The 21,130-nt window shown below is 47.3% G+C and overlaps 1 protein-coding gene across 5 annotated transcripts; it reads right to left on the bottom strand.

Annotated features, from left to right (window-relative positions):
* Positions 1-117: 117 nt before the first annotated feature.
* ZNF771 (zinc finger protein 771) lies at positions 118-17,212 on the bottom strand. 5 transcript variants are annotated; one of them, XM_053261086.1, is made up of 6 exons: positions 16,991-17,212; positions 15,928-16,043; positions 7,712-7,801; positions 5,572-5,727; positions 5,330-5,431; positions 118-1,820 (listed from the first exon to the last, which is right to left on the bottom strand). In XM_053261086.1, exons 2-6 carry the CDS (start codon positions 16,015-16,017, stop codon positions 891-893), a joined length of 1,368 nt encoding a protein of 455 aa, XP_053117061.1. In that variant the 5' UTR covers positions 16,018-16,043; positions 16,991-17,212; the 3' UTR covers positions 118-890. The 5 variants fall into 5 exon arrangements, with proteins under 5 accessions (XP_053117061.1, XP_053117060.1, XP_053117058.1 ...); XM_053261085.1 differs by having other exon boundaries at positions 5,602-5,727; positions 7,676-7,801; positions 16,991-17,211; XM_053261083.1 differs by having other exon boundaries at positions 7,676-7,801; positions 16,991-17,210.
* Between the last annotated feature and the right edge of the window lie 3,918 nt (positions 17,213-21,130).

Raw genomic sequence — 21,130 nt, 5'->3', positions numbered from 1 at the left:
GGCAACCTCTGGCTTGCTAGTCAAGTCATTTCCCTGCTGCGTGTACCAAAATTCAGCCTTCCAGCTGTTGCAGAACTACAGAGAACACTTATCAGTGAATGAGTCAGTGAGGCCCAATAATATTTATATAGATTTATATATACATACACAAACCTCTCCCCCACCCCCACTTGGTCAAACCAAAACAGTAGGCCACCGTCTTCTCTGGATTCAAACCCTCTACATTATATACATCCTATTCCTCATTCCCTCATGGTATTCTTCACTGCCAGGAGGGGAAGCTGGCAACAGACATCCACACCTCAAGCCTCATGTTGACTTCACCTGTTGCACCAGCATTCTCAGTGCTGTTGCCTCAGAGCCTTGACCACTGACCTAATGCTCTTTCCTGGAAAGGCAAGACAAAGGGAGCAAGGGGCAGGACATTTTTCTTTTGGGGTGGGCGGGTGTGGAGGAAGAAGTTGTAAGAATAAAAGTATGGGAAACAGGAGAGGGAAAGGACTGCATTTTTTCCAAATGCCCTCCTGAGGAACTAGCTTCAACCCATCTTCCTCTGCAATCTAGGACTGCCACTCCACAACCTCCTCCAGTTTTATTTACTCCTTTCCTTCACAGCAAGAAGCAGCGTGACTCTGTGGACAAGCTGACAACGTTCCAGAAGCAGATTCAAGGCCTACTCCATCCAAGTGCCATTTCAAGCCTATTCTTTCACAGATGAAAGTACAGGGCTTCGTTGTATCTCCTCCCCTTCCCTCAGTCCAATGATCTCTTAACTGATTTAAGGATCAATAGATCTTCCTCCCCATTTTGGGGGTGGGGGGAGGGTCTGATCCAGTCCTACACCCTAGGGGGCTACAGAGGCCCTGTTGCCCGGCTCAGTGGCCGTCTGGCTACGTCCAACAGCTGTTACCACACTCAGTACAACTATAGGGCCCCTCCCCCAGCACTGAGCCTTCTTGGCTCTGCTCCTGAGGGCCGGACTCCAGCCAGAAGCCTTTCCCACACTGGCTGCAGATCAGGAGCCGCACACCCTCCTCCTCATCGGTATCATTGCGGCCGTTAGGGACACTGGCATTGGCACACAGGGCATCGTGTCTGGGCACACCACCCAGGTGGGGGCTGGCGCTGCGGGCATTGGCGTGAGTGCGACGGTGGCGAATGATGTGGGAGCTGAGCCGGAAGCTCTTCCCGCACTCAGTGCAGACGTAAGGTTTCTCGCCGGTGTGCACGCGCCAGTGGTCCACCAGATTCGAGTGGTGGGTGAACCTCTTGCCACACTCCGCACAGACGTACGGTTTCTCACCGGTGTGGGTGCGCCGGTGGTTGGCCAGGGTGGAGCTCCCCGAGAAGCGCTTGCCGCATTCCTGGCACTGGTATGGCTTCTCGCCAGTGTGGGTCCGCTGGTGGCGGGTAAGGCAGGAGCTCCCGGTGAAGCGCTTGCCGCACACACTGCACTGGTAAGGCGTGACGCCCGTGTGGCCGCGGCGGTGAAGGTTATAGTTGGAGCTCTGGGAGAAGGCTTTGCCGCACAGCTCACACCGGTAGGGCCGCTCCCCAGTGTGGAAGCGCCGGTGCTGGAGGAGGTTGGAGCTGGCCGTGAAGGCTTTGCCACAGTCCCCACAGACATAGGGGCGCTCCCCGGTATGTGTCCTCTGGTGCTTGGTGAGAGCTGAACTCTGGTTGAAACTGCGGCCACAGTCATTGCAGCGGTAAGGCTTCTCGCCTGTATGGATGATCTGGTGCTTGGCCAGGTTTGAGCGGCGGCTGAAACTCTTGCCACAAACGCCACAGGTGTTCGGACGTGAGGAGGAGGAAGGTGACTGCAGGAGACCAAGGAGAAAAAGCTGTCACAGTTTAGGGGGCATTCACAGCAGTGAAGTATTATGTGTGCCTTAGTTCTGAACCCTCTGTTTTGGTTTTTAGACTCCAAACCCTCTTCTGTAGGTATACATTCCACACCTTATGTGGCATTATGTTGACTGAAATCTGATAGTTATGTCCCAGTTTGTTCGGTGTTCTGAGAAGCGATGTAAGGGGTGCTACTTTACAAATCATCACATGAGCAAATAGTTCAGGAACAGCAGTAGATACTCTTTTTAAAGTAAGATTAGGAATATAGGAAGCTTCCTTATACTGAGTCAGACTATTACCCATCTAGTTCAGTATCCAGGCCTGCTCAACTTAGGCCCCCCAGCTGTTTTTGGACTACAACTTCCATAATCCCCAGCCACAGTGGCCGATAGCCAGGGATTATGGGGAAAGTAGGCCAACATCTGCAGGAGGGCCTAAGTTGAGCAGCCCTGCTGGAATTGGCAGTGGCTCTCCAAGGCTTGAGGCAGGAATCTTTCCTGGTCCTACCTGGAGATGCCAGGGATCGAACCGGGGACCTTGTGCATACAAACAGATGCTCTATCACTGAGCTATGGCCCTATTCCCAATTCTCTTTATCTGCTCCCTAGTCACTTTGGAATTCCTTCCTCAATTAAAAAAAAAAGAATTAGGGGTGCATTAGTGGTTGTGCATTAGTGCATTAGGGGTTGTTTCAACCTGAGGAAAATGTGATGACAAGCACCATTAACAACACACAAGGCTGAAGAGAGTTTCTACAGAGGAGAGAGATCCCTGAGGTTTGCAGGAAAATCCTGCTTTAAAAAAAGCAAATGTTTGATCTCCCAAGAAACCCAAATCCAAAATCCATGGGGACCCAGGGCAGTGCCTCATGCTGCCGGCAAACCTTTGCACCATGAGAGCAACAAAGGAAGACTGGAAGCTGCTTTCTACTGAGTCAAACCATTGGCCCATCTAGCTCAGTACTGTCTACACAGACTGGCAGCGGCTTCTCCAAAGTTGAAGGCAGGAGTCTCTCCCAGCCCTACCTGGAGATCCCAGGGATTGAATCTGGGACCTTCTACGAGCAAAGCAGATGCTCTGCCACGGAGCGATGGCCCCAATCCCGTTCCCAACAGATAACTGTGAGCTCTCCGCTCCTGGAGTCTGGAACTGGGCGGGAAGGGAAGCTTCCCACCGGCATATTTCCAGTCTACAAACTGAAGCGGGTGGGGTGGATTGTGCTCAGGGAATGGGCACTCTCAGGCATGCATTTGCCAAGCCCAATTCTTTAAGGATCCTTTAATCTGGAAGGATCCTTTAATCTGGAAGGGAGAATGGTGCTTTACAGTTGAATGGGCTGGGGGGTAAATCAGAGACACCCCTGCTAAGAGGCACCTTTTTAACGTGGTGATTCTATTTAGCAAGAGGAGAGTAACTGGCCCTTTCCACCCCCAGCACAGTACCTCCAGTGACGGTTGCTGGTGTCTATCTTGTCTTTCTTTTGGACTGTGAGCCCTTTGGGGACAGGGATCCATCTTATTTATGTATTATTTCTCTATGTAAACTGCTTTGGAAACTTGTGTTGAAAAGTGGTATATAAATTGTTGTTGAATACAGATATGGTCTAGACCAGTGTTTCTCAACCACCATTCCGTGGACTGATGCCTGTCCGTGAGACATTGGGTACTGGTCTGTGAGGCATCACTAATAAAAATCATCCCCTTAAAAAACAATTTTGGGCCGGGAGTTCTCCGGAGCTCATTTCCAGGCAGCCATCGCTGCTGGATAACATTCATTTCACTTCCTCAAAATGAACATTATCCAGCAGAGGGCTGCCTGGAAATGAGCTCTAGAGAACTGCCCAAAATTGTCCATTGGGAGGTGCCTGGGGTGGGGGTGAGGGGGGTGACCCCCTTCCTTACTGCTGGTCCAGGAAACGGTGCATGAATAATGTACTGGTCCAAAAAAGTTGAGAAGCACTGGTCTAGACGCACTGCATTGCTTTCAACAGAATGTGCATCAAAACGACATCTTCAGCTATATCAGGATACTCATTTGGATGAGCATCGAAGAACACATCCCACTGAAAGCCATGCAGTGCAGATAGATCTGCACTTAGATATACACTTTGATGTATATCCAGTTTAGCCCCGTAGATCCCAAGATAGCAAGTGATACAAGGGTGGAAGGTGAATTCCGCAAGTGGTTCTACTAGGTTGGATCATGTGAGGAAGCCTGGGGTGGGCAGGAATAGAGAGGGATGCTCACAAGAGGAAAAACATTCTCCAGTTTGCCCCACCCTGCTTCTGCTTGAGGACTGGATCTATCAAAAGAAGAGGAGATAGGAACAAATATACAAATGGTGCTTGCTTTTTTGTTGTTGTTGGCAGGTCTGTTTGTATAACTTTTATAAACATTTGAATTGCCTAAAAAAAAAATAAATCCTGTACCTTGAAGAGTTGCACAGGAGGGACAGACCCTCCAGATGCAGCTTCTCCCACTGCTGCAGCACTGAAATGGGGAAAGCAGCATGTGGGAAAATTTTCCCTATGCACAGAATCTCTACAATGCAGAGAGTTATGATGAAAAGAGTGTGGCTTGGCAGTTGTGGCTGCTTTGAACAAGTTCGGTGCCAATACCAAAAGGACCATAGAGGAAGAATACATAAAATGAGCCACACGTTGAATCCAGAGAGAGCCAGTTATTGCCACAATTCACAAACGGCTAATATCCAGATGCTCCCTAAACATCAAGAGGACACCAGTGTTCCCAGGGATCACAGGAATAGCAGCACCACAGAGCCTAAAGGCAAGCGCAGCATCAGCGGTCAGTTACTCAGGTCCTGGTGGATGGGGACCATCAGAGGGCCCAGTGTGAGCCCAGCAGCTCGCCTGCCCAGAGCCCAGACCTTTCAAGCGGCAGCACGACTCTCTCAGCTGAGAGAGTTTCTCCATCGCTGCTCTTTTCTTCCACCTGCCCCCTTCAGAAGTGGGCTTCCTCCACAGGGGTCCCTGGAGGAAGCCCATTCACAAATGAGGTGGGAGAGAAGAGATGGCATCAGAGTCGTTTGCTCACTGGCAAAGTTGCTCTCCGAGACTGAAAGAGAAGCATCCACTTCTCCTGGCCACTCTGCCCTGTATGCCCCTCACTGGGCCCTGGAAAACCTACTGGAGAGTGGTGGGCGGCCGTCAGCAGCAGTGCCATTTTAGATTCCCCAGGCCCTGTCCCCTGACACAGCACCAGGGATTCCTAAATTGGTGCCACTGCTGATGCGGCAGAGGCGCTGAGGAAGGAGCTGCCGTTACCCAGCAAGCTTGCTGCCTCGGTACCTCCAGGGAGTAAAAGGCCAGGAGCCACCGAAGCGGGCAGGGAGGGCTTTCTAGTGGAGGGCATTGTTCCAGGATGCTCCCAAACCTGGTGCCTGCCCTGCCTCAAAGGTCCACCCATCAGTCACAATTCTCTTCCCCAGCCTTTCCTGCCATATTTCATTATTACTCACCAAACTCCCATCTATTGGGATGGTAACTTTTTGCACCTCAGATTCTTGGGTCTTCTGCTCCTCCGACTCCAACTTCATCTCCTCCTCGTCACGTGGCGAGTCCTGAAAGACCACAGAATCAAGCTAGAGTGGGTTCGGGGGAGAAAAGAAAGAAACAACAACCTCTCTCCCTAACTTCGAGAACTAGTCCTTTTCCCCACTCAATCAAGCTTTGTTTTCCTCTCCTCCTCATCTCCACTCACCCGTTTCCCATCTGCAGAAACCCTCCGCACCTCCACCTCAAATTCCAGATCCTCTTCCTTGTCTTTCTCCTTCTTGACTCTCCTCCGAATCACCAGCTCTTCCTCACAGCCCTCTTCCTGTGTTGACAGCCCATCTGGGAAGGTTGAAGAATCCAGCTGGAAGAGGAGCAAAAAAGAGAGAAGTGGATTAGCATTTGTCCGGATCTTCTCCTTCCAGGGTCAGCATCTGGGCTCTTTACAATGGGCAACCAAGTTAAAATGTGCAGTTCCAAAATAATATCTGTGCTTCTCAATTTCATGGAATGCAACTCCAGGCAACAAAGTATGTATGCACAGACAACGAAAACGCACAAGTATGCGCTGTAGTGGCACACGCTTTGTGTGCCAGGCACACGCACATACCATTGTGAGGTACTGAATTTCCCTTTTTAAAAGTCCTGGTCCAATTGTTCTCAAAGGACAGAGGAGGCCTGCACAACTTACGATTCACTAAGTCAAACACAACCCATAAGCCATGGACTGTAGCACTCCAGCTGCTGGACAACCCAACAGTTGAGCGGCTTTAGGCAGGCAATACCTAGCAACAGACACACGGAGGGAAGGAGAATTTTTTAAGATGCAAGCAGAACTCCATATAAGTATTATCTGAATCCCAGAAGGATGCTGTTAATCAAAAACAATTGTATAAATTTATTGTTGATTAACAAAAGCGAAATATAATGGGCAAGACATTTCGGCTTCCACCTTCTTCAGCTGCTCCCATGTTACATGAAAGGTACAGCAGCTGAAGTGACAGTTATGGAATGTCTGTGATGTTCCGCAGTCTAGGATTGGCTGCTGCCATGTCAGGTGCTCTCCTCGAGGTCGAGGCCTCCTGGGCTAGAGACCCAAGAGCATGCATCCAAACGTTCCCTCTCGCACTGATGGCATCCTTGTTGCAGTAACTAGGGATATGCACGAACCTCTTCAGAGGCCTTTTTACAGGCCTCTGAACAGGTTCGAATAACCGGCAGTTTGGCTGATTCGAAGGCAGGTGGTGGTGGGGAAGATATCTTTAAATGAGGGGGAGAGTGCTCTTACCCATCCTACGGCATTTACCCCGCCGGCGCCTCATCAGATTGGAAGTGACAGGAAGTAGCCAATGCACATGTGGTCGTTGGACGCACACACACACACGTCACACTCGCACGCCGGGTATTCCCTGTCACTTCTGGTCTGACGAGGCAACAGGGCGGCAGGAAGGTAAGCTGCCGCCCCGCTGGACCCTTTTAAAGTGTAGTGCCGGCGGGGGGAACACGGTGGGAGGGGTAAGAGCACCCTCCCCCGCCCTTAAAGGTATCCCCTCATCGCCTTCAAGCCCTCCCGCTGGTTCCGTGCACATCCCTAGCTGTAAGTGACAAGTCAGATAGTTTGTGTTCGTCAGTGTTAAAATGGTTTGGCTACTGGCTGTTCAGATTCTTTCCGTTACGATGGCTGACTTGCGACTGTGAAAACAAGTACATAGGTCATACCGTACCTTTCCTATATCATCAGAGAGGCTGAAAAAGGAGGAAGCAGAAACATCTTGCCCATTATATGTCTGTTTTGTTAATCAACAATAAATCACATACACCCATTTATGGAAGATTTATGTATAACTTTATTGACCCCTAGGTAGGCTATCGTAACTTGTGCAGGCTGGGCCCAAGAGAAACCACTGATTGGGGGTGGGGGGAGGTTCTCCCAGAATTGGCCTCAATCTCTAGGTGACTCTTGAAGCAGTCCTGAAGGCAGACACTCGCTCCCAGGGAGAAGGAGAAGCATCCAAAAGGCATTTGTCACTCATCTATCATCCAGCCGATACTGTCCTTTCTGGCTATAAATAATAATTAGGCAGCCCGAGATGTAAGGAGCATAAACAAAGAGGCCGAAAGTAGTCAGATGCCAATCAAGTCCTCCAGTCTTTCAGAGCACACAAGGCCTTTCATGGGGTGTGTGGTGAAAGGAGGCCCATGTTACAAGTTTGTACTGGGCCCAGAAAAATGACACTTGAACATTTCTGGAATAAGGATGAGGCTATTTCCGAGGTCTGAGATGAAACAGCCGGTTTGTTTTTGTCACTCACAGCATTGTCATCCATTGGGCTCTTTAGCATCTTCACCTCAAATGGAGGACCTTCCTCTCCTGAGATCTTTTCCTTTCTGTCTGAAGTGACCAGCAATTTCCGTTTTTTTGGAGAAGAGGGTTGAGGCTGAAAGATGAGGCAGAGGGAGGGAGGGAGGGAAACTTGATGAGGCAAAACACAACAAATCCAACCCACCCGCCCTGTGGCATATGTATTCAACATTTCAGAACATCCAGGAGAAACACACAGATGATACTCAGAGGGCCCTGGCTCCCCCACCCTTAACCCCCCCTTTTTTTTAAACCTTCCTGCTGCCACACCATCCCAATCCTTCCCACACACTCTAGAAAGATAAAGAACCAAAGAGCCCAGAGGAGAGCTGGTCTTGTGATAGCAAGCATGACTTGTCCCCTTAGCTAAGCAGGGTCTGCCCTGGTTGCATATGGATGGGAGACTACATGTGTGAGCACTGCAAGATATTCCCCTCGGGGGATGGAGCCACTCTGGGAAGAGCATAGAGTTTCCAAGTTCCCTCCCTGGCTTCTCCGAGATATTCCTGCCTGCAACCTTAAGAACATAAGAACAGCCCTGCTGGATCAGGCCCAAGGCCCATCTAGTCCAGAATCCTGTTTCACACAGTGGCCCACCAGATGCCACTAGAAGCCTACAGGTAGGAGTTGAAAGGGGCATGCCCTCTCTCCTGCTGTTACTCCCCTGCAACTGGTATTCTTTGAGGCTGGAGGTGGCCTAGAGCCCTTGGAGAAGCTACTGCCAGTCTGTGTAGACAAAACTAAGCTAGATGGACCAATGGTCTGTCTCAGTATATGGCAGCTCCTATGTTCTCATCCACAGTCCATTCTCATATGTACACAGGAAACTACCTTATACTGAGTCAGACCATTGATCCATCTTGCTCAGTGTTTCTACTCTGACTGGCAGTGGCTCTCCAATGTTCCAGGCAGGAGAGTTTCCCAGCCTTAACTGGAGATGGTGCCAGAGACTGAACATAGGACCTTCCGTATGCAAAGCAGATGCTGTGCAATGGAGTTACGGTTGTATCCCTAGGATGTTGACAGGTCAGCAGGTTGTTGCAGGGGAAGGGAAATCAGAAACTTAATTGCTGTTTCCCCTTCTGGCTGTCCTGCCAGCTCTTTGACCTTGGGAAGCAGTGCCAACCACCCACAGAGCCTCGCTTTGCAATGCCAGGTCGGTCGAGAATAAACCTGAAATCATCCATGATCTGATTCTAGATGATGGGGCTGAACTGGTATGTATCACAGAGACTTGGTTGGGGGATGCTGGTGGCCCAGCCTGGTCCCAGCTCCTTTCTTCTGGGTACTCTGTTGAGCAGCAAGTGAGGAGACGTGGGAGGGGAAGTGGAGTGGCTGTGGTATATAAGAACATCTCCCCCCTTTGGATCCCTGTCAAGGAGTCTGACCAAATTGAATGTGTGTACTTAAGTTTGGGGACCAGGGATAAACTGGGACTTCTGTTGGTGTACCGATCATCCCACTGCCCAGTGGAGTCTTTAACTGAGCAGACCAACTTGGTCTCGAGCTTGGCCTTGGAGTTCCCCAGGCTTGTGGTGCTGGGAGACTTCAATGTTCACTTTGGGACCAATTTGTCTAGGGCAGCTCAGAAGTTCATACTATAGGCCTATCTCAAGTGTATCGGGACTGACACATATTGCTGGTCACGCACTTGATCTGATCTTTCACTCTGAATAGGGTGGTGTTTCGTGGGTGGGGACTCCTGTGATTTCCCCATTGTCACAGACGGACCACCATCTGGTTAAGTTTGGACTCACGACCACGTCCCATCTCTGCAGGGGCGAGGGGCCTAGTAGGATGGTCTGCCCGAGAAGGTTATTGCATCCAATAGGATTCCAAGAAGCCTTGGAGGGATTTAGTGTTGGCTCTGCTGGTGACCCTGTCGACACTCTGGTGGAGAACTGGAACAACCAACTCACTAGGGCAGTGGACACGATCACACCTAAGCATCCTCTCCAACCTGCTTCAAAACTGGCCCCTTGGTATACGAAGGAACTACAGGGGCTGAAGCAGCGAGGCAGAGCACAAGTGAGAAAGACTTGACTTGAATCTGACAGATTATTACATACAGCGCATTTGAAGATGTATGCTTTGGCGATACATGTGGCAAAGAAGTGATTCTTTTCTGCCTGTACCGCGTTCGCAAGTTCACGTCCAGCGGAGTTGTTCAGGGTTATGAAGGGGCTAGGGTGTGCCCCTTTCCCCTTGAATCAGTACTTGGGGAGGAGAGAAGCACCCGACTAATCTTTTTCAGGTGTTTTCACTCCTGTTTGGTCTAATTATCTTTCATCAGCAAGATGAAGATCGGAATGCGCGCAGAGCTTTCCCCCGCCCCCTTTGGGAAAGTCTGGAGCACTCTGGACAACCCCCTGGGAGAGACCTTTCTGCTTCAAGCACCAGGCTGAATGGAGAGAGGTTTTCACCAGCCTTATAAAGAACAAGTGAGTTTTGGCCCGTTGAATAACGGGCGCTAGTAACGGCGCTCCTGGCCCCCCGCCGCCATTCCCCCTCCCTCCGCCGTTCCCCCCCTACCTTTAAGGGCCAAATCGGCCCAGGCACTTGCCCCCGCCAGGCCGGGGAGACGGAGACCCGGGGGCGGAGCGGAGGCCATGTAACTTTAAAAAAAAAATTTACTCCCGCGGCCGCCGCCGACCGCCCACCCTCCCTCCCAGCTGCCGAGTCCCCCTTACCCTGGCCGACTGCTGTCGGCCGAAGACAGCCCTTAATTTAAGAGGCAGAGAGGAGCTCGCAAGCAGAGCTCCTCTCTGTGCAAAGCCTCTTGCCGAACTGCCGCTTTGGGCGCAAGGGACGCAAGCGCCCAAAGCGGCAGTTCGGCAAGAGGCTTTGCACAGAGAGGAGCTCTGCTTGCGAGCTCCTCTCTGCCTCTTAAATTAAGGGCTGTCTTCGGCCGACAGCAGTCGGCCAGGGTAAGGGGGACTCGGCAGCTGGGAGGGAGGGTGGGCGGTCGTCGTCGGCGGCCGCGGGAGTAAATTTTTTGTTAAGGTTACATGGCCTCCGCTCCACTCCCGGCCTCCATCTATTTTGGCCGAGGCGGCGGCTCTGCCGCCGCCTTGGTCACTTTCCCGCCGCCTCCTCTCCAGCTTCTTCAGGGCGGCCACTTCTGGCCGCCCAAGATGGCTGCCGGGTGCCGGCGAGCGTGTCTCCCTTGCCCTGTTCTGCGCCTGCGCTTCGCGCAGGCGCAGAACAGGGCAGGGAGGCACGGACACACGCTTGGTGTCTGTCCACAGACGGACACCAAGCGTTTTATTAGAGAGGATGACATTGCTACATTTTATCTCTAACTTCTTGCCTAATAAATCTCTGAGACGACCTCGGCTTAACACTGGAATTCAAGTTGACAAGATCCCCTGCGTTTTTCTTTTTTATATTCTGATTTTATCATTTTTGAATCTTCATGGATCCCCCAGTAGATGAAATGGCGCCAAGAGGAAGATTGACTTGGAGAGGAACAGAACTTTGCATGACCCACACTTGACTTTTCTGCTTAAGTTTCTGCAGAGTCCAGCATCACGATGCCTTTTCTATCCATTTTTGTTTTTCTTAGTGAATCCCTGAGTTGACCATGGCTTTTGAGCTTGCAAGATCTTTTTCTGATTTTTTCCTTCTTCTGTTTTTACAATTTTTGAACTCCCTACTGACTTTGCTTGAGGTAAACGGCTTTAGGAAGAGGGCTGACTGTGAGGGGATTGAGACTTTACATAACCAACGTGATTTTACTGCTTAATTCTTAGCAGAAAGCAGCATTTAATTTTGATCAGCTTCTAGTTCTATCTTGAAGAATTTCTGTGAGAGGTTTTGCAAAGCGTTTGATGATCCAGTGACTAATTACTTTCATTTTGAACTTTAACCACAGCGTTGGAATTCCAGGACTGATAAAAGTGTTTTATTTCTGGTAATCAAGTTCTTTGCTTCTTGCTCGGCATTTTCTGTTTCTGATTTTTAGTAGCATTACAGAAGTTGGGATGGAACAGATGAATGAGGGTTTTTAAAAAGTTTTTAACAGCTTGAATACAGCTGGAACCTTTAGTAATGTTATCGGTTGGGACTGTAGAGATAAATGAAAAGGGGATTTTAAATTTCTGAGCTTTTGATGCTTCCCTCTCATATTATGGATTATGGTGATAAAAATACAGGGGGAAAGAAATAACTGAAACGTTTTGGCATTTTTTTTGGGGGGGGACATTTGGACTCTCTTATTTTTGCTTTATAATAATTAGATGAATATCTTTCATTACTGCTGATGGAGTATAAATATCATTCAACAGTATAACCCCTATCCAGAAGTCGGGCTTGAAATTCAACATTTGAAATTGAAATGAGCAAAATAAAAGATCTAAGACTTTCCCATACGCAAGTTTCTCTTTGTTTGGAATTGAGAGCCAGCGTGGTGTAGTGGTTAGAGTGCTGGACTAGGACCAGGGAGACCCGAGTTCAAATCCCCATTCAGCCATGAAACTAGCTGGGTTACTCTGGGCCAGTCACTTCTCTCTCAGCCTAACCTACATCACAGGGTTGTTGTGAAAGAGAAACTCAAGGATGTAGTACACCGCTCTGGGCTCCTTGGAGGAAGAGCGGGATATAAATGTAAAAATAAAATAAAAATTAGTTCCGGCAGTGTTTAGTCTCTTGGCAGTGGTCCCCCCTCTTATCTTCTACAAGAAATGTTTAAGATTTACACATTAATCCCTTGAAGGACAACCAAAGACTTTTTTCTGGGACTCTTTATTACTCTGTTTTGATATTGAGAAGTAAATGATACCCAAGAATTAAATAATATGCCTTCCCTTTTTATTTTAAATTCATTATCCTTATTATCCTCATCTTTTTTCATTAATGAGATTTTAAAATTCTTTTGGTTTATTTTAAGGTAAACATGTATACATTCAGGTTAATACAACTGATATGTTGGGTTGGTTATGTTGGCTATTATTATATGCTTACCTAATATGAATATATGCATTTTATTCCCTTTGATTAAATAGCGAATTTATGACATTGGTGAATAGGGAAATCTGTGCTTAAAGGCATATAGGGGAATTTATTTGTGGAATTTCTCATTGGATTCTCTGTCATTGTAGTTTCCAAAAGTATTACAGAGACTAGGGAAATCAGTCTATACATTTATACATTTAGTTAAATTCAATTAATGTTATATTTTCGTCTGTATGTGTAATTAGTCTGTTTCAACATGAATTGGTTTTATGTATTCCCTGTCAATTTAGCAGCTGTAATAAAAAATTCTGGGGAAGAGGGAAATCTTTATACTTAAGGGTAATGTTATTTTTTCTTTATTTTCTTTTTTTCAAATCATGGGTTAAAACTGAAGTGTGATTTGGTGGTATTGCATTGGATTATGGCACTGAATATATATTTGATTCCCAGAAGATTGATTTTTCTTAGCGGAACTTTCCACGGACTTTTTAGGAGGTAACTAAGTTATATTGTGTAATGAGAAGACAGCCGGCATTGAGAAGAGAACCAGTATGAAGTTATTACTGTGATCCGCCTAAGATTTTGCTGCTTGGATTTGGCACAGAGTTCTGCATTTATTTTCTCTCATTCCTTTTTCCATTAAACAATGGAGTTTGCATGTATTAGTAATAGTATTTAGTAATGAAATTCTGTACTTTTGACTAAATTCCTTCATCTGTTATTCACACCATGAAATTAATATTGGAGAGATCGCTTTTTACTGGGAAAGCTTGAAGCAGAAGCTTTTCCATGTTCTTTCCTTATCAGAATAAGGATCTTAAAGACACTGACCATTCCCGGCTTTTTTCTAGTTTTTTTTATTTTTCTTGTCTATCTTGGATTTTATTCGTTCACCAGCTTGACAAACAGCATTGTTAATGGAATTTATAATCATTACATATATTATTTAGTATTCTGCATTGAACTTTTTGTTTGTAACTCAGGAAGCTGGGATGGATAAGATTAGAATATTCATAACCTTTTCTTTAGCACCATAGAACATTCTAAACTTATTTTTCTAGTAGGTTAGACTCAGGATTTTGAAAGTTTAGGAATAATTTTTAATTTCGCATCTTTCATTTTCAATTAAACAGGTTTTTAAATCAGATGAAGGACAAAATTGGAGTGGGGAAATTTACATTTATTGATTTTAGTGATCTGGCCGACTTAGATCCAAACTCCACAATTGTTACAGAGTCTGATGCCGAGGTGACCAGCAGCTCCTCTTATGTGATGACCCTGGATCAGTTTCAGTACATGACTCCCAAGGATGTGGACAAGCTGCTTGGAATGGTGCAGCCTACCACCTGTCCTCTTGGATCTCTTGGTGGCCTTCAATACTATTGACCATAGTATCCTTCTAGAACGTTTGAGGGGATTAGGGGTGGGAGGCACTGCTTTGCAGTGGTTCTGCTCCTACCTCATGAGCATATTCCAGATGGTGTCTCTTGGAGACTGTTGTTCTTCAAAATCTGAACTTTCGTATGGTGTCCCTCAGGGCTCCATATTGTCTCCGATGTTGTTTAACATCTACATGAAACCGCTGGAAGAGATCATCAGGAGATTTGGTGCAGGGTGTTATCAATATGCTGATGACACCCAAATCTATTTCTCCATGTCAACATCATTGGGAGAAGGCATAACCTCCCTAAATGCCTGCCTGGAGGCAGTAATGGGCTGGATGAAGGATAACAAACTGAGGCTGAATCCAGGAGCAAGGGAGGAGAGCTGGTCTTGTAGTAGCAAGCATGACTTGTCCCCTTAGCTAAGCAGGTTCTGCCCTAGTTGCATATGAAAGAGAGACTAGAAGTGTGATCACTGTAAGATTTTCTCCTTCGGGGATGGAGCTGCTCCCTGGTGTCCCAGGTTAGGCGGTGGCCAGAAGTGCTTTTCTATCAGCTTCGGCTGATACGCCAGCTGCGTCTGTTTCTTGAGGTGAATGACCTCAGAACGGTGGTACATCCGCTGGTAACCTCCAGGCTGGACTACTGCAATGTGCTCTATGTGGGGCTGCCTTTGTACATAGTCTGAAAATTGCAGTTGGTACAGAACGTAGTAGCCAGGTTGGTCTCTGGGTCATCTCGGAAAGACCATATTATTCCTGTGTTGAAGAAGCCATACTGGTTGCCTATACGTTTCCGGGCAAAATACAAGGTGTTGGTTATTACCTATAAAGCCCTAAATAGCTTAGGCCCTGGAAATTTAAGAGAACGTCTTCTTCACCATGAACCCCATTGCCTGTTAAGATCATCTGGAGCAGTTTGTCTGCGGTTGCCACCAACTCATCTGGCGGCTACTCAGGGATGGGCTTTCTCTGTTGCTGCCCCTGGACTTTGGAATGCGCTCCCTGTTGAAATAAGAGCCTCCCCATCTCTGGCAACTTTTTAAAAGGCACTGAAGACTCATTTATTCACCCAGGTTTTTAATTAGATCTACAGCTTTAATAATTTTAATGTTGGGTTTTAAATGATTTTAATGTTTAATTGATTTTAATGTTTAATTGATTTTAATTGTAAACTGCCCAGAGACGCAAGTTTTGGGAGGTATAGGAATACATTAAATTCATCATCATCGTCATCATCTAGGAATGCCGACTGTTATTTCCCTCCTGTTCTAACCAATTTCCCCTAATTAATATGTTGTTCACTCTCGTATGGGGCCTGTTCCACCCCAGATGTAGCTGCATGTGGGCTGCTGTATATCTAAGGAGAATATATAGATCAATCACATTACAATGAAAATAGACATGTATACCTTAGTCCTTCTTCCCTCCTGACCACCACCTCTCACACAAGACTGCCCTACAAGTCTGTCCCTAGAGACCTCTTATATATGCACACCTTACTGCCTTGTGCCCCTTCTACTCCCTTCTTCACTCTAGTCCTCAGCCTTTTCCTCTGTATCTCCAGGGCTGCCTCCGCCACCACCAAAGATCCATCCATATCCATCCATCTTGTGAGAGGACAGAACAAGGGGGTGGGGTGGAGAGTTCATTATAGAATCAGGCTTGAGACCACATTGGGTCTCCAAATATTTTAAGAACTGCCCATTGGTCCTGCCCAGATCTTCCCAGGATGCTGTTTGCTGACTGTTTTATCTGTACTGGGTGAAAACAGACAGGATGTTTTAGGCCTCTTTGACAGAGAAGCCTCTCCCAGAAACCCAGAGATGGTGAGGAGCATTCTGTGTCAGTGGTCCTCTGTCACTCACCCCGCTCCCATCTTGAAGCACTGTCCGTGTGCCAGAAAGAGAGGTTCCCTCCAGCTTCTCTTCTTCCACATCCTCCTTGTCGTCGTCCATCGTGGATTTAAGGCAGATGGAGATAGCTTTTGTGGGGAGAGAAAGAAACTGAAAAGGGGCCAAGGCTTCCACCCTAAATGTACTTACATGGAAGTTAAGTCCTCTTACAATCCACTCTTTTTAGTCTATTAAGTCACCAAGAAATCAGTGGGACTTTTTTTTTTTTTTGCCTATGAACTATCCTGCCAGGTAGGCCAGTGGCTGAGTGACAGTATCTTGCCCAAGGCCATCTACCAGGTCAGCTTCATAGCTGAGCAGGGATTTGTATCTGTCTTTCTCACACCCAAAGCCAGCATTCTAGCCACTGTTGTGCCACTCTGGATTTCATCAAACGGGACTTACTTCCAAGTTAATTTGGTTAGGAACATGCTGGGAAAGAAGGGGAGTACTGTGTCAGGGCCCAAACCTGTCTGAAAACCCTGCCCCCAAAGCCCAGATATGAAGGACTGGCTTCACAGACATCCACATAAGTGGATTTAGGACTGCTCAGTGGGAGAGGAAACACATTCTGCACATACTCAGAGGAATACTCTCTTCCAAATTTGCATGTATCGGGACTGAACACAGGTTCAGACTAATAGCCTTGTCCCTGAGAATCCAGGAGTTCCTGGCTCCCCAAACTCGCCTCTTCTGATTGCCTTAGAGGGCCAGAAGGACCACCCCTTAGTTTATTACATTTCCACAGAAAAACAAGCGAGCGAAGCGGGGCTGTGTTGTAATGCACCCCCTCCCTCTCTGCAGAGCAACAGCTGCTTCTGCAATCCACGTGGTGGCCCACGGACCCCCGATCCTGCCACGTTCCTCTTGGTAAGGAGATATTTGGGGAGGCTGGAGAGCGGGGGGGGGGGAGACGGATTTCCCCCGGCCAGCAGCAACTCCGGGAAGGAAGTTGAGCGAGGGAGTGACTGCTTCCTGCGATCCAGGCTGGCGCCCACCCCACTCTTTCACCCTCCTCCTCCTCCTCCTCACTCACCCGGGGCCTCTGGAGGAGAGCAGCGGTGCTGGTGTCGGGGAGCAGCCCAGTGGGATCCAGAGACTCCCCACCCTTTGGCAAGCGCAGCAAAGCGCGCGCGGCCACCACCCAATGCGCTTTTACGCGAAGTGGAGACCTGCTTGGAGGAGGAGCGGGGTAAGCTCCTAGGGGGAGGAGAAGAATGTTAGGTGGCGGGGAAGGCGGGGGGAGTATGACAGAGGGAGGGTGCTCCGTGTAGATTGGCTAATAGCTCCCCCCCCCTTCTCTCATTGGCGGAGAGGTTGGCTGGAGAGAGAAAGTGGCAAGCGCGGCAGCGGCGCATGTTCCTGCCAGACCTGAGCAGGGGTTGGACCCAGGAGTCCTGCCCCCACCCACTCTCCTCCCCCCTTTGAAGACACCGACTTGACGGCCCTTAATCAATCAATCAAAGCTCACTTCAGCGAGCTCACTACCTATGAGTCCCGAAGCCGGTGAACGGGACTGAAACTGATTCAAGAACCTATTTCTGCGGCCGACTCTAGAGGATGTGACGACATAGAATGAAGAAGAGTGCCTTTGAGCATGTGCAGAAAGTCTTAGCCACACCAGGGAGTAGCCGTCATCCCTTGCCCCCACAGATCTGGACTTCCACAGTCGGAATGGTGGCGTTATATTTTAATCTGTTTGGAAACAGAGAGATGGATTGTGCACATTAGAGGGTGGAAACTGGTTTCCCTTTAATTGCAACCAAATAAAAAGAAACAGAATTAATATTAAGCTACCAGGTCATAGGATGTGGCTTCTAGGGTTACCATATTTAAATCTGAAAATCTGAAAAATGAAGACCCTTTTCTCACCACCTTAAAAAAAACCCCAAAAAACATACAAAGACCAGGTCTACCAATCAGCTTCAATGGGAGATACATGTACAAGATAAATCACAAAGAATAAAAACAATCAAATTTATTGTAGTATAATTACTGCTGTTGTGAATTGTCATTGTACTTATATTAAGTACATTTAAGGTTTAGAGAGACTTGTCAGAGACTAGAGCCCTGCTCACATATTATGTTGAACACTCATACAATGAGTGTACAGTATACAGAAGTACAGTTACTCACACATTGTTGTACACAGTATACAAAAGGACAGCAGTACATTTCCCTTTTGCACCATGCTTTTGAGGGGCCTGGACTCAGGTTCTTTTCAAAATAAGCACAGGCACAGTCATTTACACAAAAATATGTACGTGTGTGTGTGTGGACACACACACACACTCTTACAACACTTCTGAGGCCTCTTGCATTTCATGGATACTAGTCCTCCTTGCTTACATGATTTTTTCTTTGAACCCGTTTGTGTGTGTGTGTGTGTGTATACATGTGGAGAAAGAAAGAGACTATTTTAAAAGCCTCAAACAGCACTCCAGACAGGTATTATCTGCATCCGGAAAGGATGCAGTTAATAAAAAAGAATTATAACTTTACTGCTGATTAACATAGCAGAAATGATAAGGGCAAGACGTTTCAGCATCCACCTTCTTCAGCTGCTTGTATATAAATTAATTGTTGATTAACATATCTGTTCTTGACAACTGAGGATAACACTTCAGGCATTTGATGAAGAGGACTGCAGAAAGTTTATGCCACAATAAATTTGTCAATAAAATACTACAAGACTTTTTGTTGGATTAATCAGTAACTAGCTTAACCCGTTCAGAGCGTCTGCACATTAGTACTTGATTGCTCCCCTCACCCCCTGGCACACCCCACTCATCTCAGAGAGATCTCCACCCTCACCTGAGCCACACTCCTGCTCCTCCTCATCCATCTGCTTGCTTCCATCTCCCTCACCCCTCTTGGTCGCGGCTGTAGTGTTGCTGGGGCCTAATGGACAAGCTGCAGCCCCCTATTCACAGAGACCGACTCACCCGAGCCCCACTCCTGCTCCTCCCCAACAGAAGCAGCAGCAGCGGTTGACCGGGCCCTTCCTTGCTGCCACCACCGCTCGTTCCCCTCATGCCGCTAACAGGCTCGGGCCGTCCCTCGCCCTCCCTTCTTTCTCTCTTCCCCTCCCTTCTTTTTCTCTCATTCTCTCTTCTCCACTCTCTCTTCCGCTCTGTCTTTCTTCCCCTCCCTTCTTCTCTCTCTTTCTCTCCCCCCTCCCCACTTCCTGAGTTAGCAGATCTTGTTCATTTTGTTTCCCCATCTAATTTACACAACAGCAGCCTCCTTCTCCTGAAGAGGCTCTTTCCTCCCTCAGGAACCCTCTCTTCACAGACCCCTGCCCACTATCCTTTTATAGATTCCTCTTCTCTACAATCAAGAACATCTTCCAACCAGTAACAGTTGCATTCCAACTGAGCTTAACCATCACAGGCTCCTCCTTATCTGCATATGGAATCTCCACTGCCCAATCACTATGATGCTTCTGCTCACGCAGGTTCCTCCTCCCTATCTGCATATGGAATCCCCACTGCCCAATCAGGTGCTTCTGCTCATGAACTCTCCTGAGAGCTGCCACACACAGGATTAGCCATGGGTATGCCTTAGAGAATTATATATATATATAGATCTTTGATCTTTTCAGATGAAGGGCTACCTATAACCCCCACCCACTTTTCATTTTTTACCATCTGTGCCTGAACTTCTGCTTTTCTCTATCTATCTCCTGCTCAACCTCTCATCTCCTTGTTTTACCCTCTCGAAAAATCATTATGAAAGAAAATGGTGTGACGCACCTTAAGCTGGCCCACAATCCAGTTCTGAGACTGTCCCAACCCACCAGTTGCAACTCGCAAACCAAATTAGATGAACTGTTGCCCTAACTTTGAACATAATTTGAGGCATAGTAGTCTGGTGCTTAGCCTTAAGGCTTGTTTTCAAAGAGAGGTGTGCTTCAACATGCAGATTGCCTTGACTCACCTCTGGATAGCCTCAGCCTACCCAGTCTTCCAGACTAGCCCGTTCCAGAACAGCTTGAGTGATATTGCCTCTCAACTTATAAACCAAGGACTGTTCATGCTCAGTATGCCAGTTGTCTTTGGAACCACCATACAGGGCCCATACCCAACCCCTGCCTCCAAATGAGACCAAATAGCATTTTTGCTGCTCAGGAATTACAGCAGGATGATATTTCCCATCTCCCTTGACATCTGCCTACTCCTTTCCACCAGTAAGCTTTCCTTTAAGCAAGGAAGATGATTATCTCCTTCCTCTTACTTCCTGGAGATGTTAAAAAAAAGCAGCCAAACCTGATGAACCACTATGTTGTGATGCATCCCATCTTGTGATGGTGCCAGATCATTTCCATATTAAAATACTCTAGAAGCAGATGTGGGTTTTTCCCGCCTCTACTTTAATGTGAGGTTTTATTCCTTATGATTCTTTGGAAAGATTAAGGGAGGTTTGTTTACCTTTTGCGACCCAGCACCATAAAGGGTTTTCATTTGGAAAGAAAGAAAAAAGTAGGAGCTATCACTTCTTTAACATGTCAGTCCCTTTCCTGACAGGTTTTTTTTTGGGGGGGGGGCCTCTATACACATGTATGTATACACATACACACACCTGCCAAGGATAACACTTAGTGTCTGACAGAGTAGACTATAGTGGTCTACAAAATCAGCTACAATAAACTTATTAGTCTTTAAGGTGGCCCAAGAGACTCTGTTGTTTTTCCTGACAGAAGTCCATGTCTTTTAGACCAGGATGATTGGGATAAATTAAACTTTTACTTTCCCCATCATAACAATGCAGTAATAGGAAAAGCTGTACCTCCTGAATTTCTTCCTTTCATGCAGCTGTTAAAAGGAACAGGAACTTCTGACAGGAAATGAAATGGTAACCCTACTTCCTGACTTGCATTATAGATTCCAAAAGAATCAGGAGGTAGGATGCAGGAATGGTTGGACCATTCATTTGAGATACAGCATCTTTAAAAAGCAGCTAGATAGATATGCTGCAGGACTTATCTAGACAAAACACTATCTAGGCATGTGAGTTTGTCCATTCTTAAGAGATTTCTATGCAAATGTAGTATATTATTCAATTTCCCATTGCCAAGGTTGAGTTCTGGCAGTGCAAATAGACTCTGGGGCTAAGCCAATTATATCCTGCACCCAACTCTCACTACAGATTGGACTGCCATGTGTCCAAAAGTGAG

This window comes from Hemicordylus capensis, chromosome 6 (assembly GCF_027244095.1).
Source record: "Hemicordylus capensis ecotype Gifberg chromosome 6, rHemCap1.1.pri, whole genome shotgun sequence".
Taxonomy (NCBI): domain Eukaryota; kingdom Metazoa; phylum Chordata; class Lepidosauria; order Squamata; family Cordylidae; genus Hemicordylus; species Hemicordylus capensis.
The sequence above is the reverse complement of the archived record's forward strand: the minus strand, read 5'-3'. Positions and strand labels throughout refer to the sequence as shown.

Excerpts from the sequence above, each read along its gene's own strand:
- ZNF771 (XM_053261083.1), bottom strand. The coding sequence starts at position 16,017 with ATGGACGACGACAAGGAGGATGTGGAAGAAGAGAAGCTGGAGGGAACC. Across the intron at positions 7,802-15,927 it reads TGCTTCAAGATGGGAGCGGG|CCTCAACCCTCTTCTCCAAA; the intron begins GTGAGTGACAGA and ends CTCATCTTTCAG. Across the intron at positions 5,432-5,571 it reads TTTCTGCAGATGGGAAACGG|GACTCGCCACGTGACGAGGA; the intron begins GTGAGTGGAGAT and ends GTGGTCTTTCAG.